This window comes from Nannospalax galili, unplaced genomic scaffold (assembly GCF_000622305.1).
Source record: "Nannospalax galili isolate Female #2095 unplaced genomic scaffold, S.galili_v1.0 scaffold842, whole genome shotgun sequence".
NCBI lineage: Eukaryota > Metazoa > Chordata > Mammalia > Rodentia > Spalacidae > Nannospalax > Nannospalax galili.
The window spans coordinates 419,531-436,804 of NW_008349291.1; the positions used below are offsets into that span (position 1 = coordinate 419,531).

At 51.4% G+C, this 17,274-nt stretch overlaps 1 protein-coding gene across 1 annotated transcript in view; it reads right to left on the reverse strand.

The window, feature by feature from the left end:
* Window positions 1-242: 242 nt before the first annotated feature.
* Znf444 (zinc finger protein 444) overlaps window positions 243-17,274 on the reverse strand; it is a 17,270-nt gene continuing 238 nt past the window's right edge. The window contains exons 2-5 of the mRNA XM_017801541.1: window positions 9,768-10,108; window positions 3,470-3,578; window positions 1,189-1,469; window positions 243-1,032 (exon numbers count right to left, since the gene is read on the reverse strand). Coding sequence (XP_017657030.1) covers window positions 718-1,032; window positions 1,189-1,469; window positions 3,470-3,578; window positions 9,768-10,079 — 1,017 coding nt within the window. The 5' untranslated portion in view covers window positions 10,080-10,108 and the 3' untranslated portion in view covers window positions 243-717. The remainder of the gene's footprint in view (window positions 1,033-1,188; window positions 1,470-3,469; window positions 3,579-9,767; window positions 10,109-17,274) is intronic.

The following is a 17,274-nucleotide window of genomic DNA, read 5'->3' on the forward strand; positions in this document are numbered from 1 at the left end:
CATCAATGACCTGGAGTCACCTAAGGTGGTGGGCACTATGACCAATACTATTATACATAGAAATGGGACCTGACCCAAGGGGCACGACCTGCGCCAGCCTAGGGCAGTCTGAACCCAAGTGGGTGTGGTGCTGAGCCTTCCACAAGTCTAATCCGGCCTCCGCAGGGTGAACCCATGGTGGGCCCGGACAGACCCCTCCCCGGCGCCGCAGAAGCTCATCCCCGACACAGGAAATCTCAGACTCCCGCACACACTGAGTTAGCCGCTTTATTACGCTCAGATGCTGGTGACCTGCTCCTCAGACAGCTTCCTGGGCCTCTGCTCATCTCCATCCTCCGGGCTGCGAAGGGAGAACCAGACCAGAACCTGCACCTGCTTCTTAGACTTCATCACCTCCTCCCTCGTCCGGGTCCCCCTCCCCACTCTGTCCTGGGGTCCAAGACCCAGACTGCGGCCCTCGAGGGGGAGGGGCTCTGCTCCTTCCCTGAGCTCCTTTACCCACGTGAAGGTGTCCTGGGGCAGTACCCCCTCTCCAAGAAAGGGTGATGGGGATGGAGGACAGAAAGGAGGCATCTCTTGCAGGGGAGAGTGAAAGCTAAGAGAGAGGAACTGGGGGGAGGGTGGAAAGGGAATTTGGGGAGGGGACAGTGGAGGCGGTGATGCTGGGGGAGGGCTTTGGAGGAGTGTCGCCCTGCAGCGGCAGGGAGTCGGGGGTGGCTACCCCAGGGCCCAGGGTGGGAAGGCGCCACCACCCTCGGGGCCCGGAGCCGGGGTCCCCTGCGCCGCGGCCGCCCTGCCGTGAATGCGCTGGTGGCGCAGTACGTGCTCGCGGCGCCCGAAACCCTTGCCGCACTCCCAGCAGGCGAAGGGCCGCGCGCCCGAGTGCGTCTTGCGGTGGCGCACCAGGTGCTCGCGCCAGTAGAAGGTCTTGCCGCACTCGCAGCAGGCGTGCGGCTTCTCGCGGGCCGGCAGCGGGCGCAGCGCGGGCCCGGGGCTGCCAGGGGGCGTGCCGCGGTGGCGCCGCAGGTGCTCCTTGCGCCGGAATGCCTTGCCACACTCGGGACACGCGTGCGGCTTCTCGCCGGTGTGGCTCTGCCGGTGGCGCAGGAGGGGCGCCGGCTTCAGGGGCGTCTTGCCACACTCCGGGCACGACACGGTGCCAGGGGTCGTCAGGAAGGCGGGGAGGACGCGGTGGCGCCGCAAGTGCTCCTTGCGCCGGAATGCCTTGCCACACTCGGGACACGCGTACGGCTTCTCGCCGGTGTGGCTCTGCCGGTGGCGCAGGAGGTGCGCCGGCTTCAGGGGCGTCTTGCCACACTCCGGGCACGACACGGTGCCAGGGGTCGTCAGGAAGGCGGGGAGGACCGGAGCCAGCGGGGCAGGCGGGGGGCTGCCTGGCTCCTGCTTGTAGGGGCGCACGGCCCCTGTGTCCCCCGTCGTGGGCACCTCCGCCCCGGAGGCCCCTGGTCCTGCAGGAAAGGCACGGGGTCAGGGTAGCAGCTGGGCTGGCAACAGCACGGACAGGAGCCCTGCAAGCAACCGGGATGGCAGGTGTCCCACTTAGGAAGGGGCCTGACACTCCCTCTGAGATGTAGGCTGGACAGCATGGAAAAGGCTGACTTGGCTACAGCTGCTGCAGAGTGCAACTTTGAGCAGCCCCATAGGGCATGCCAGGGTGATCAGCAGGCAACCTGGTGGCAGGTGACACTCTGGATACGGATTGGCCTTTCCTATAGTAATGCTTCTGCCAAAACTACCATCCAGGGACTTACAGAATGCCTTATCAAAAGGCTGACTTGGCTACAGCTGCTGCAGAGTGCAACTTTGAGCAGCCCCATAGGGCATGCCAGGGTGATCAGCAGGCAACCTGGTGGCAGGTGACACTCTGGATACGGATTGGCCTTTCCTATAGTAATGCTTCTGCCAAAACTACCATCCAGGGACTTACAGAATGCCTTATCCACCCTGCATGGCATTCCACAAAGCATGGCTTCAGACCAGGAAACTCACTTCACAGCCACAGAAGTGTGACAGTGGGCCCATGGTGGTGGAATTCACTGGTCTTATTACCATGTTCCCCATCCCATGTTCCCCATCCTGAAGCAGCTGGCCTGATAGAACAGCTCAATGGCCTTTTACAGACACAGTTACAGTGCCAATTAGGTGGCAATAGCCTGGAGGACTGGGGCAGGGTCCCTCAGAAGGCTGTATATGCTTTAAATCAGCGTCCAATATATGTTACTGTTTCTCCTACAGCCAGGATTCACCGGTCCAGGAATCAAGGGGTGGAAGCCAGAATGGTTCCACTCACTATCACTCCTAGTGACCCACTAGGAAATTTTTTGCTTCCTGTACCTGCAACTTTGTGCTCTGCTGGCCCAGAAGTTTTGGTTCCAGAGGTGGGAGTGCTTCAGTGGGTGGCTGGGTCAGGAAGAGAGTAACTAGCTAAACAACACATGGAAGGGAGCAGGAGGCTGGGTGCTGTGGGGCTGGCTAATGGTTTAGGAAGATCAGGAGATGGACGGATGGAGGGATGGGCAAACCAGTGGTGAGGATGGACAGCAGGAAGGCACACAGAAGGTGTATGGGGTCTGAAAGAGTCAAACAAACGGGCTGGCAGGGTGGGGGAGGTAAGCTGAGTACAGATGAGCCGCAGGCTCCCTGTCTAGGCTTGAATCTATGCAATCTATGTAATCTTGGTTTTGATAGTTTCACATGCTGAACTTGGTATGCTCTTCTGCCTGCAAGAGCTGCTGGTCTCCTGCTCGCTGGTCCCACACACCCTCTGCAGACCTGTCTTCCTGCCTTTGATGGACATCTGGTTTCTGCCCCACTGTCTTATAGAGGTTCACAGGTGCCCCGTCCCACCCCACCCCCTGCCCCCAACATGACGGAACCAACTCCACGTCCAGCTACAAGGCCAGGCACACAGCACAGAGCCACACTAGCCACAGTACATGGGCAGGAGAAAAGCATGTGACTCCACTGGGGCCAACCTGAGGCTCATGAAACTGGGGTCCTGGCTAAAAGGTGGGGTGAAGAGGCTCTGGGACAGGCTGCCGGGGTCCAAACCTGGCTTGGCAGCACCTGCTCTTGGGTGAGTCCTTTTAGAGCCCTGGGCATAAATGCACTAATATGTCATCTGTCATTGTGCATGGTGGCAGGTCTATAACCCCAGCACTCAGGAGGCTGAGGAAGAAGACCTTGTCAGCCTAGGTTATACAGAGAGACCCAATCTCCAAAGGCCACATCTCTTGAAGGGTTTCTACAGAGAATGACATACCTAAGTCTGACCATACTCTCCACGGGCTCCCCAAGGGCAGGGGCAAGTGAGCCATCTCTAGACCTGGTGCCAGGGACATTCACTAAGTAAATGATGGCAGGAAGTCAATCCCCAGTCTTAGCCTGGGAGCCAAGGGACCCCTGATGCTGGGGGACATCCTGAAAAATGTGGGGTAGGGGTGCTCACCTAGGGGAATCATCCCACTTTCTTCCTTTCCAACACTGACCCCGGAGCCTTCTGTCATATCCTGAGACGCTCTCATTGCTGAGGACCGATCTGGGGAGGTTGCTGGGCCCTGAAATGAGATACCACATGCCACCTTGAGAAACCGGAGCAACAGCCTGTGTTTATCTCCCTCCCTCCACACCTTACACCTACCGTATGCTTTTTAAAAAAGATTTACTCTGGCTAGAAAGGTGGCTCAGCAGTTAAGAGCACATACTACATTTCCAGAGGACCAGAGTTCAATTCCCAACACCCTTATCAGGGGATTCACAACAGCCCATAACATCAGCTCCTGGGGATCTGGCAGGCTTCTGGTCTCTGGAACATGTACTTGGGTGCACATATACAAACATATAACTTAAAAAAAAAAATCACTGAGTGTGGTAGCACCTGCCTTTAATTCCAGCACTCAGGAGGCAGAGGTAGGAGGATCTCTGTGAGATCAAGGCCAGCCTGGTCTACATAGAAAGTTCCAGGTCAGCTGGGGCTACAGGGAGACCCTGGGTAGAGGGGGTCTCAATTGGGGAATTGCCTCCATTGGACTGGCCTGTGGCCATGTCTGTGGGGCATTTTCTTGACTGTTGACTGATATGGAAGGGCCCAGCCCATTCTGAGTGGTGCCACCCCGGGCAGGTGGTCCTGTATTATATAGGAAAGCAGGTTGAAGGCCGGGTGTGGTGGCGCACACCTTTGATCCCAGCACTCGGGAGGCAGAGGCAGGTGGAACTCTTTGAGTTCAAGGCCAGCCTGGACTACATAGTGTATTCTAGGCCAGCTGGGGCTACAAGGAGATCCTATCTCAAAAAAAAAAAGAAAGAAAATAAAGAAAAGAAGAAGAAAGCAGGTTGAACACCGGCCAAGGGAGCAAGCCAGTAAGCAGCGTTCCTCCATGGCCTGTGCTTCAGCTCCTGCCTCCAGGTTCCTGCCCTGAGTTCCTACCTTGGGCTCTCTGATGATCTGTGACCTGGGAGATATAAGCTGAATAAACCCTTTCCTCCCCAAGTTGGTATTACTCAGAGTGTTTTTGTCACAGCAATTGAAGGCAGACCAGAACATGAACTGAACTCAGGCTGTCAGACTTGGCGGAAAACACTTTACCCACTGAACCATCTCGCTGTGCCCGACCCCCCATACATGTTCTGTAAGAAGCTGGCTGTCATGCTGGAGACCTTCTCAAGCTACCCTACAGAGAGGAAAGAACGGAGGTCTGTCAGTCACAGTGCAAAGAAGTTTCCTGGACAACACCATTAAGTAGGACTCTTAAAGAGACCCTGAGACAGGTGCACCTGCCTAAGCCACTCCACCCTGTGACCCAGGGCAACCTCGTGAGATGGTGTTTACTGTTTTAAATCCCTAAGATTATGGCCATTTGTTATAAAGGAACAGGTAACTCATACACCTGCCTTAAATCTTACTTGAACTTTTTGTTGCTGTCATTTGGATAAACTGCAAACTTTAAGCAATCTTTAACTCAGAAAAACACAAAGTTAAAAAACTTTAGCTGCCACATATGGTGGACAGCTGCTGAGCTGCCAATGAGACCAAAGGTTAAAGAAAAAGCTGCAGACTTGTTTCTTACACAGTCATCACCATCCCTAGGCCTGTGCCCCTGACAAATGATGCTCTGAACTCTGGTGCTGTGACAGAGCTGGGGCAGAAGTTTCACACAGTGAACTCCCTTTCTCATGTTTTGTTTCGAATGCATTTGGATGACCGGCTGGAGGACTGCCTGGGTCACAGGGCAAACACTGGGGTGAGTGGCCCTGCCTGCTGTGATCTCAGGGGGAAACATTCCCAGCCTTCCCAGAAGCACAGTGTGCATTTTGCAGGGGCCTGATCTGCCTGGAAGGGGGGGCAGGACCAACAGCCTGTGTGGTCATCTCCTGATACTGGGGGACCATGAAAGAATTTGCTCACTCAGCTCACTTTTGGCTTTGCAGGCTGTGGGAGTGGTCCCTCTGTGTGTGTGTGTGTGTGTGTGTGTGTGAGAGAGAGAGAGAGAGAGAGAGAGAGAGAGAGAGAGAGAGAGATACTGACTATCTTGTGTATCCCTGGCTGGCCTGGAACTTGCTATACAGACCAGCTCCACCTGCCTCTGCCTCCCAAATGCTGGGATTAAAGATGTGTACCACCACACTCGGCTCTGCTTGCTTCTAAGATAGTGTTGGCCCTCACTGAACCCCACCCAAATCTGGCTCTACCTCAATGGAATATTCTTGTGTATCTAGGTAAACCCCACTTGGCTGTAATGCATTAGTCTATTGATCCCTCTCCGGACTCAAGTAGCCAGTACTCTACTTGGAATTCTTGCATCTATTTTCCTTGAGTGAGGCCTCAGCTTGCCTTCTTGGGCGGTCCTTGGATGACTAGGTTGGGGGGGGTTGGCATCCTGGCCAAATGAGCTGGTGCCACACATGACTCTGTACTCTTAAGCAGTTTATAAAATATAAGCATGGCTCTGTGCACGGAGGTAAGGCAGCATTTACACATAAAACTATCAGGACCTGGTGCCTTCTTTGGTGGACAATCTTTGATCACCATTTTGGTCACTCACTCTCTACCCCCCACCCCCCCACCTCCACCATCCTGGTTTTCAGGCTGAAAATTTGTTGGTTCTTCATGAGCTTATCTGGCACTTTGAATTTTCCCTCCAATTTCCAAGCATTGGTACAAGTTGCTCAAACCTCAGCAGCTCTCAGGTGCCTGTCTGTGCTCGTTCTCTCTCTCTCTCTCTCTCTCTCTCTCTCTCTCTCTCTCTCTCTCTCCCCCCCCCCCCCCCCCCCCCATCTGTGTGTGTTCCTAGGCATCCTGATGCTAAGGTTTGCACTACTCTCCTATGCTTTTAAAGGATGAGTTTGTGGCTTTATCCATCAACATGCCCAGCCCAGATTGTTTTTTTCTTACTAATTTCTCCTCTTTAATATATTTATAAGTTACCTTGTGGTGATTTCCCACACTCCTAGCTGCCTCTGGGGCTCTAGGATTTCCCTTAATTCTGACCTGAGACAAACTGGTCTTGGCATTTCCTGTGATATTAACCAAAGGCGCTGGCTGGGGCTACCTCTCTCTAGTTTCCAGCCCAACCAGCCTTTCCTTGGGTTTTTTGGACTGGCCAGACATCTTGCTCCCATGGTCTCTGTGTGCTGAGACCAAAGGGTGACTGTGGACAAGTTATTCAGTCTCTCTGGGAAGATCAGATTCTGTCTCAAGAGAAGTGACCAAACAGAACACATCCTGGTCTTCCAGTGTCAAACTTCAAAGTGGAACAGGGTTCTCTGTTACCTCTAAAACCAGCATTTTCTCAGCACCCACTAGTCTCGGGGGCTAGTCTAAACCAGGGACATATCGGTGAAGAGACAGAGGGGCTGAATCTACAGCATAGCTTGGACCAGACATGCCATCAAGAAGTAACACATGAGATTGGAAAGATGGTTCAATGGTTAAGAGCACTGGCTGCTTCTGCACAGGACCCAGGTTCAGTTCCCAGCACGCACATGGCAGCTCACAACCATCTGCAACTTCAATTCCAGAGGGATCTGATGTCCTCTTCTGACCTCTGTGGGCACTGTACACACATGGGACACAGATACATGCAGGCAAAACATTCATACACATAAAGTAACAGATTTTTTTTTTGTTGTTTTTTTGAGACAGGGTCTCCCTGCAGCCCCAGCTGGCCTGGAACTCACTATGTAGACCAGGCTGGCCTTGAACACACAGAGATCCATCTGCCTCTGTCTCCCAAATGCTGGGATTAAAGCCACGCCACCATGCCTGGCTAACATAGATCTTTTTTTAAAAAGCTACACCTGTGATGGTTTATACTGATTGTCAACTTAGCAGGATCTCACATCACCTAGGGAAGGAGTCTCTGCGCATGGTTTCAAGGGATTATCTAGATCAGGTTAACTGGGGTAGGAAGACCCACCCTGACTGTGGTACACCATTCCAGGGGCTGGGACCCGGACTGAATAAAAAGAAAGTGGGCCAAGCAGCAGCCTTCACTGTTCCCCATGTCCTGAATGGAGTCCCGATGTGACCAATTTCCTCATGTTCCCAACACCATGACTTCCCTGCCATGATGGACTGTACTCTCAAACTGTGAGTCAAAATGTTGGACACCACTGCCCATGTTTGAACTGTGCAAAAAGCATGCTTGACTACAAGTGCAAAGCCGCCAGTAGCCAGCCAAGAGTGTCTATGATGCAGAGCCAGACAGGCATGCACGCAGATGCAGGCTCTTCTGAAGTGCAGTGACCCTGATGTTTAGATTAGATTTTTTAAAAACAGCCTTGTTGGGCCTGGTGGTGCATGACTTTAACCCCAGCACTCAGGGAGGCAGAGGCAGGCAGATCTCTGTGAAATCAAGATCAGTCTTGTCTACCTAGCCAGTTCCAGGCCAGATGGGGTTCCAGGAAGACTGGGTCTCAAAAAGACCAGAAAGAAAAACAAAACAAAACTATGCCTTATTTACACAGTTGTGCAATTTGCTCTTCACACATTGCTCAGTACCTTGCAAACAGGCCACTGTGCTTATTGTTTCCCAAGCTCCTGCAGAGAAATGTCCTTTGATCCGCCTACCTTTGTTCTGAATACCTGCTTAGCATCCCTGGGATCAAACTTGGAAGTTGGAGACTCAAGTGTTCTTTGTTCTATGAAAAAGGGAGCCTCCTGGTCCCCAACTTTCTTTAATATTGTCTTTTCTGTAATATTTTATTGATGGCGAGTCAAGTGTTAGTATACATGCAAGGTTAGCCTAGATGAAGGCGTTTCCTCACACTGTACCCCAAGGCCTGAGTTGCTGAGCAGAGTCCTGAGAACCATGAAGTCCAATGACTTCCAGCCTTGAAGACTCTCTGGATCATGATGACCCGCCACCCACCAAATAAAAGGGATTGTTGTTGTTGGTTCTGAGACAGGGTCTTACTCTGTAATCCAGGCTAGCCTCAAACTCAATCCTCCAACCTTAATCCCCAAGTGCTGGGATTACAGGTGTGCATCACCACATATATCTTTGAGGGGACTTAAAAAAATCGTAGCCGGACATTGTAGCACATGCCTTTAACCCCAGCACTTGGGAGGCAGAGACACATGGATTTCTCTGAGTTTGAGGCCAGCCTGGTCTACACAGTGAGTTCCAGCTGGGGCTATAGGGAGACCCTGTCTCAAAAAGGCCAAAAAAAAAAAAAAAAAAAAAAATCCTACTAGCTGCTAGATATATACATTAAAAGCAACTACTTTTACCATCCTTAGCTAAAAGAAACAGAGAGGGTGGGCCAGCAAGAGGGCTCAGCAGGTAAAGGTTCTTGTTGCCAAGCCTGAAGACCTGAGTTCTAGTCCCAGGACCAATAAGGTGGAGGAGAAAAACAACTCTGGAAAGTGGTCCTCTGACCTCTGACCTCCACACACTAAAGATGGAAAGTACTTGACCCCACCACAGAAAGAAAAATGTAATCCCCCAAAATTCTTAATTGCCCAAGAAGGAGGGCTGGCTGTGGTCCTGGGCCCTGGAAAGTCATCTATGACCTTTGAAATGTCACACCTGAGCAGAGGGTCTCTGCCTGGGCCCTGGGCCAGTGGATCAGGGGTGGGGGTGCTGGGCTGTATCAGCCAAGCTATGAGGGGCTGCCCACATGGGCAATTCACCACATCTCTGGTTTGAGCCCTAGAAAAACCCATGCACAGCAAGGCCTGGGGCTCTTCCCCACTGGCAACACTCCAGGCTTTTTTGTCTTGTTTTGAGAAAGGTTGGCCTTCAACTCAGTCATCCTCCTGCCCCAGCCTCCTGGGTGCTAGGATTACAGGTGTGTGTGCACTACCACACTAAGCTTAGTGCTCCTGGCTTGTAGCTCCCCACTACTCAGACCAGTTAGTCCTGTCCTCCACTCTTTTGGTAGAGGACAGCTGTCAGACGACCTGGAACCTTCCAGGGCCCACCCGTGTGCTGCAACACGTGGATTCCTTTAGCCCAGGACCTTTCCCTTCATTAATGGGAACCCTAAGAAGGCAGCCTTCAGCCAGGCCTCCCAGCCAACACCACCAGAGGGAGGAACTGGGGATCCTGGTGCATAAATGACGCTGGGGTGACGGCTCCTGTGCAGTCAGCCCTGCTCAGGCAGGGAGGCATCCCCTACCCAGCCACGGGCTACACCCTCGTTTTCAGGGTGCTTATGTTGTGGTCCACCCCCATCCCCACATGGGAGCAGCCCATTCTGGTGGACCCCCTCCCAGGTCATGCCCGCCACCCCTTTCTGCTCACCCAGAGCTCCTCCAGCAGCGCCACAGCCTCCTCGCCGCTCTGGGGCCTGCGGCTGCACACCCAGGCCTGGGTGTCTGCGGGGAGGGCGCTCAGAAACTGCTCCAGCACCAGCAGCTCCAGCATCTGCTCCTTCGTGTGCACCTCGGGCTGCAACCAGTCCCTGCACAGCGCGCGCAGCAGCCCCAGCGCCTCGCGGGGCCCCGCGGCATCACCCAGGTGGAAGTGGCGGAAGCGGTGCCAAGGCGAGTCCAACGTTAGGGCCTCCAGGGCCAGGCTCTCCTGCTTCACGGGCTGGGGCACCGGGGGCTCCATGGGGCCACCTAGGTCCCAGTCAGTAGCACCTGTGGGGGGGACAGTCAGTGAGGGGAAGGTCCGCTCAGCATTCCCAGGGACCACCGCCTCCTCGTGGGTAGAGAACTCGCCTGAAGCCGCATGCATTGGGAACAGTCCCAATGCCCACCTCTCGGCTGTATCTCCCTAAATAAACACCACTGCCCAGGGCCTCGGCTTCCTGCTCGGTAAAGTGGGGGCCTGCCTACCTCTATAACCACAGGGAGGTCGGGCCACGGGAGAAGGAATGCTGCTTACAGTAAGCTCAGTAGTTAAGCGCACTGAGTGCTCTTGTAGAGGCCCCAGGTTTGGTTCTCAGCACCCCCAAGGTCAGTCAGCCGATGGTTGGTTGCCTCTGAAACTGCTGTACCCCACTGCACCAGTGGGCCCCTCTCACCTGGCAGATCCGTGGCATAGCATCTTCCTGTGTTTTCTAGCTTACTGTGTACCAGAAAGCTCTGGAGAGGAGGTACAGCCATACCCAAGGTTACCCCAGGGGTGGGTCAAAGGCCAGAGTTTTGAAGTATTTTAAAAGAGGGATTTTTAAATACTTTCCATTAAATTTTATGAGTATGCATGTTTTGCCTGCATGTAAGTGCACTGTGTGTGCAGTGCCCATGGAAGCCAGAAGTGGGCTTGCTAACACACGGCAAGACCCTCCATACCATGCTAACTAGGTCGCCTTTATCGTCACTATAAACACAAGTTGGTTTACTGTCTGTCCACTCCATGTTGAACACAAACTCAACAGCTGGCATTCCCTCTGATGTCCTCCACTCTCTCCTGGTCTCTACATTCCAGTCACACTGGGTTCCTTTTATCCCTCAGGCTCTTGTCTACTTCCCACCTCTGGGCCTTGCCTTTGCACCTGACGTTTCCTTTTCTGGCAACACACCCCCCCCACCCCCACCACACACACAACACTTTTCACATTTGCTCAGATGGCTTCTCATCTTTAAAAAAAAAAAAAAAAAAAAAAAAGATTTTATTTTTGCTGGGCATGGTGGCACATTCTTTTGATCCAAGCTCTTGGGAGGTAAAGGCAGCAGATCTCTGTGAGTTCAAGGACAGCCTGGTCTACATAGCAGAGTTCCAGGCCAGCTGTGGCTACAGGGAGACCTTGTCTCAAAAAGACCAAAAAACAATAAAAAAAGATTTTATTTTTATGTGTCTGTGAGTCTGTGTACAGGTGTGTCTGTGAACGCCAGAAGAGGGAGTCAGATCATCTGGAGCTGGACTTAAACAGGTGGTTGTGGACCACCCAACACAAGCACTGAGAATGTAACTCCTGTCTTTTGCAAAAGCAGCACATGTAACTGTAACTGCTGAGTCCTCTCTCCAGTCCCCTGGTCCCCCATCCATGAGGACTTTATGCAACTACTCCCCCTTGGAGAGGTTTCCCAGACTTGTCCATCCTAACTTGGCACACACATGCCCCAGTCTCAGTCACTTTTATGTCACTTATGTTTGTTTCTGAGACAGGGTCTCATGCAGCCCAGGTGGGCCTGGAACTCACTAGGTGGCCAGTGACCTTGAACTTCTGTTCCTCCTGCCTCAAATACAGAAGCCTGACTTTTTATTCGGAGCTGGGGCTCAAACCCAAGGCTTTGTGCATGCTAACCAAGCACTCCACCAACCAAGCTACCTCCCTGGTTCCACAGCTCTCTAGTTTTCTTTTACTGTTCAATATGAGAATGCATGTCATGTGTGGGTGCCTGTGCAGGCCAGAAGGAGGCACTGAATCCCCTGGAGCTGGAGTTATAGGTGGTTATAAGCCACCTGATGTGGGTGCTGGGAACCAAACGTGAGTCCTTTGCAAGAGCAGGATATGTCCATAGCCACCGAGCTATCTCTGCAGCCCTGAAGTCTGGTATAACCACACCTGTGTGCCACTTTTGCTCACTAGAGTTTAAGCTTTTACAAGGGGAAACAAACAAACAAACATATATTCCAAGCCCAGCATTCTGTGGCACACAAATTTTATAAAATGACCACTCCCGTGATGTTGGGGTCATTGTGGTGTCACTGCAGGCAGAGAAAGTGGCTTCCCAGGGCCTGGGGATGTGGCTCAGTGTAGAGTGCTTGCCTAGCATACACAAAGCCTTGGGTTCAATCACCAGTACCACATGAACGAGGCATGGTGGCATATGTCAGCAATCCCAGCCCTTGGGAGATGGAGGCTGAAAGCGTGAGAACAGCCCATGTGGAGTAAGTGCCGAATGACCCGTTGCCTCCTCTTAGCTCAGTTCCCCAGCTCAGCATAAATGGCATGAGGGACGAGACCACTCTACCATTCTGTGTTGTAGAAGGACCATCTGTGCCACATAAAGTATGGAAGCTGGAGGGATGCTCAGCAGGTAAGAGCACCACAGTTCAGTTCCTAGCACCCACATGGTGGCTCACAACCACCTGTAACTCCGGTTCTAGGGGATCCGACGCCCTCTTCTGGTCTCCCTGGGCACTGCATGCACATGGTGCACTTACATACATGCAGACAGAACACTCATACACATAAAACTCTTTTAAAAAATTTAAAATAACACAATGTTTACCAGGACCCCAGTCTTGGTCTACTACATACCAGGGTGTTTCATAGATGTCATGACCCAAAATGTCTCCAGACATTGCCAGTTGTTCACTGGGGAACAAAACTACCCCTGGTGTATGTGGGGGAGGGGGTTAAGTCTGGGCAGCTGAAGAGTATGGTTAGAAAGATGAACAGGCAGAGTGTGGTGGTGGTGCATGCCTTTAATCCCAGCACTCTGGAGGCAGAGAGAGGAGGAGCTCTGTGAGATTGAGGCCAGGCTGGTCTACATAGCAAGTTCCCAAGCCAGCTGGGGCTACAGGGAGACTCTCTTAAAAAAAAAAAAAAAAAAAAAAAAAAAACGGAGAAAGAAAAGAAAGGGATGGAGGGTTGGTGTGGCAATTAAGAGCACTGGCTGCTCTTACAGAGGTCCTGGGTTTGGTTTCCAATACCCACATGGTGGCAAACAATCATCTGTAATTCCAGTTCCAGGGGATCTGAGCCCTCTTCTGGCCTCTGTGGGCATTGCACAACATAGGCACACTCACATACACGCAGGCAAAACACTCATACCCATCAAATAAATAAAATTAACAAAAAGACAGAAAAGAAGTTATAGCATGATGGTTCACTGGGGAACTAAGCCTGAGGACCCGAGTTCCCCAGGACCTGTATGGTGGGGGGAAGAGAACTCACTCCTTAAGTTGTCCTGACCTCCACGTGCTTGGTGTGGCATGCATGTGGACTTACACACACATACACACACACACACACAAAACGTATTTTTTTTTTTTTGTCTTTTTGAGACAGGGTCTCCCTGTAGCCCCAGCTCAAAACGTAATTTTTAAAAAATGAGACTGGAGGGATGGCTCAGTGGTTAAGAGCACTGGCTGCTCTTGTAGAGGACCTGGGTCAATTCCCAGCACCCACATGGTGGCTCAAAAACACCCGTAACTCCAGTTCCAGGGGACCCAACGCCCTCTTCTTTCCTCCACGGGCACCAGGCATGTAGGTGGTGCACGCAGGCATTTACACACACACATAAAAATACAAAACATTTTAAAAAATATAGATATAAAAATGATGAAGACGTGAAGAAAGCAGCAATTAGCCCATAGTTAACAGAAACTAGAGATGAGGATGCCTCAAAGACTGGCTGACAGCTAAATTAACTGAATACGGCTGACAGTCTCCACTGAAGGCACACTGGAAAAATGCAATTAGAGAAAAGGGTTAGAGCACGTTACTGTTCTTGACTCAGTGGCTGATGACGTCACTCCGAAAGGCAGAGCCCTGGTATCTGACAACATAAGCAGAACTCCTACAATAAGAGCATGCCACGGGCCAGTAAAGTGGCTCAGCAGGTGAAGGTGCTTGCCATCAAACCCAATGACCTGAGTTTGATCCCTGGAACCCACATGGTAGGAGTGACCCCATTCCTGCAAGTTATCCTCTGACCTCCACATGTTCTGTGGGTATTATTATCCGAGAGTAAAAGCTGTCATACACTACAAATCAACTTCCTGAAACAAAGCCCTCTTTTGTATGATAGAAAAACAAAAACAACTATCCCTGGTAGAGAGCCACTATAGTAGGAGACCCTAGGCAGAAAGAAAGGGAAAGTCCATGGTCCCTGTTCCTGGGCATCATGAGGACACATGACTGTCAATGTCAGCTCCCTCTAAGACAAATGGCAGAGTGGTCAGTAGCTCCCCTTACACAAGTCCACAGCAGGTGTCTCTCCTGTTAGGACCTGGTGAGAAGGGACTTCTTTTAAATCCACTTCCTGCACTAAAGAGAAAATCCAGTTTTACTACGTAAGGAGGGCAGCCTAAAGCCAAAGGGAAAAGACACAGCTGACGATGAGAGTTAAACAGTGGAAGGACCGTCCTTTAATGAGCCCTGTACTGTACCCCAGAAGCCCCAAGACAGCAGCCTGCAGATCTTACAGCTCAGCCTCTTAGGGTAGAGAGGGAGATAGAAAATTCAAAGGGAGGCAGACTTCAAGTGTTAAGTTGGAAACACTCCAAGCTGCCTGTAGCTCATGTTCAGGCACTGGCCTTCCAGGGCTAGATCAAAAATAAACCAGTGCTGGCCTTTTGGTCAGTGATAAAGGTCGCAGACTGCTTGTAACTGACTGTAAGGCTACAGGTGAAGTGTGGCAGGGGCTTAAAGTGGCCCACAGGTGAAGAGACCCGGTGATTGTAAATAGTTAACTACTCTTTCCAGGTCCAAAGCTGAAAGGAAAGTTAATGACGGTAAGCATTCATTACTATTAAATACAGTATGTAATATTAGAGACATCCTGCGTTCTAAGCCACACAAAGCAACTCTTAGCTGACTAAAAGTTTAAACCAAATACTACAAAAGATAAATATTTCTTCCCTGCTTGACCCCAAAGGATGGAAGGTTTCTCTCTTGCTCAAGGCTCACACCACCCTGGGAGGAAGGGAGCTAGCTGTGTGCCCTGTCAATAACACCTGTTAGAAGAAACAAAGACTTTCCATACAGTTTTTTTTTCCTATTTCTCCAAGCTGTATTTTTATACTTCTAAACTTTTTTAGTGTGTTTGTGTGTCTGTCTGTATCTCTGTGTGTGTGTGTGTCTATGTCTATGTCTCTGTATTTGCTCACGCATACAGATGCCTGTGGAGGCCTGAGGCTGCGATCAGGTGTCTTCATCCACATTATTTGTTCAGAGTGTCACTCACCGAACCAGAAGTTTGCTGCTTCAGCTAGCCTGACCAGCCAGCGAGCCCACAGGAGGTGCCGCTGTGCACACGTTAAGTGTGTGCTGATCTGCACTCAGGTCCTCATGTTGCCCAGTCCAGCACTTTACCCACTCACCATCGCCCCAGAGACTGTATTTCTTTTTTTCGCTTCTATTAAAAGTGTAACTTTTGGGGGTTGGAGAGATGGCTCAAGGTTAAGACCACTGGCTGCTCTTTCAGAGGATCCAGGTATGATGATTCCCAGCACTCACATGGCGACTAAAACTGTGACTCCAGTTCCAGGGGATCGGACGCTCTCTCTGGCCTCCAAGGGCATTGCACACGTGATGCATTTACATACATGCAGGCCAAACACTCATACGCATAAAATACAAATAAATACGATTTTTAAAGGATAGCTTTCTGTCTCTCCTTGCACTTCACTCCCTGAAGCTCAGGGCCTTCCCTCACTCCTGAACGCCTACCAACTGTACTTAAGTTCCCTTCGGTGTCCATTTTTTCAAAGTTTATCAAAGGACCAAGAAGCTGTGCTGGGGACTCTGTGCCCTCAGCTACATCCGGCCAAATATTTACTCAGAGCACAAGAGCTCCAGAGCAAATTCCAGATCTGCCACCTACCAGTTTTCTGACCTTGGACAAAGTACAACTGCACCTTTTACAAACATTATCTCCATTTCCTTGGCTACAAAACAGAGGCAAAAAAATCTGGGCCCCAGCATTGCAGTGGGAATTAAGTAATATAAGGCACATAAAGGTACCCAGAACAGCACCTGGCAATAAAGAAACAGCCTCAGTACTTAAGTTAGCACTTACTATTTATTCCACTCTCCACAGGAAGAGCAAGGGGTAGCCACTGTGAAGCAAACACTTTCAAACCTAAAATATGAACTGGAACAGGTGTTAATATGGGATGTAAAAGAGGGTGCAGCTGGGCGTGGTGGCACACTCCTTTAATCCAAGCACTTGTTGGGTGGCAGCTGGAAGATCAGGAGTTCAAGGTCAGCTTTGGCTACACAGGGAATGTGATTGAAGCCAGCGTGGGCTACTTGAGACCCTGTTTAAAAATAAATAGAAGGGCTGGAGAGATGGCTCAGTAGTTAAGAGCACTGGCTGCTATTGCAGGGGACCTGTTTTCGATTCCCAGCACACACATGGTGGCTAACAACCTTCTGTAATTCCAATTCCAGGGAAATCTGACACCCTCTTCTGACTGCTGCAGGCACTGCACGACATAGGTGCGTATACACACATGCAAGTAATACACTCATACACATAAAAGAAAAATGATAAAAAATTTTAAAAATACATAAAAGTCTGGGCATGGTGACCAACACTTGTAATCTCAGCACTTGGGAGGCTGAGGCAGTAGGCTCAGTAGTTCAAGGCTAGCCTTTGCTACACAGTGAGTTCTAGGTTAGCCTAGGGTGAGTCCATTCTGGGATGGAGCAACAACTTCAGGTGCTCAGAGCAAACCATCTCTAAGCCCTTTCTGCACATTAACGAATTTAGTCTCTTGCAACAACCTCGTGAGGCAGGTGCCCTTAATGAACATGCACTGGGCAGAGATCTTTATCTCCCAACTCTCAACTCCGCAAAAGTCCATGTGAACTTGTCCACTGCGCCCACCACGAGCCTCCTGCACCCCAGCTACCGCGCAATGACACGCAGTCCCTGAACAGCGTCCTACAATCCTTTCCGGTGGGGTCAAGGGTCCCACCCACCGTCCCAGATCCCGCAGTGAGGTTGAGCTCCCACCTCCCTTTCCATCTCCAACCACCCCCGGGGCTCCACCTCGAGGCCCCAAGCCCTGCTCCCTGCCTCCCCAGACCTCCAACCCTCCCGCGTAGGGACCTCGAGGACCCACCAGTCCCTCCAGCTCCCCGGCCCGCCCCCAGCCCCTCCCCCTCCCGGCCCTTTTCTCA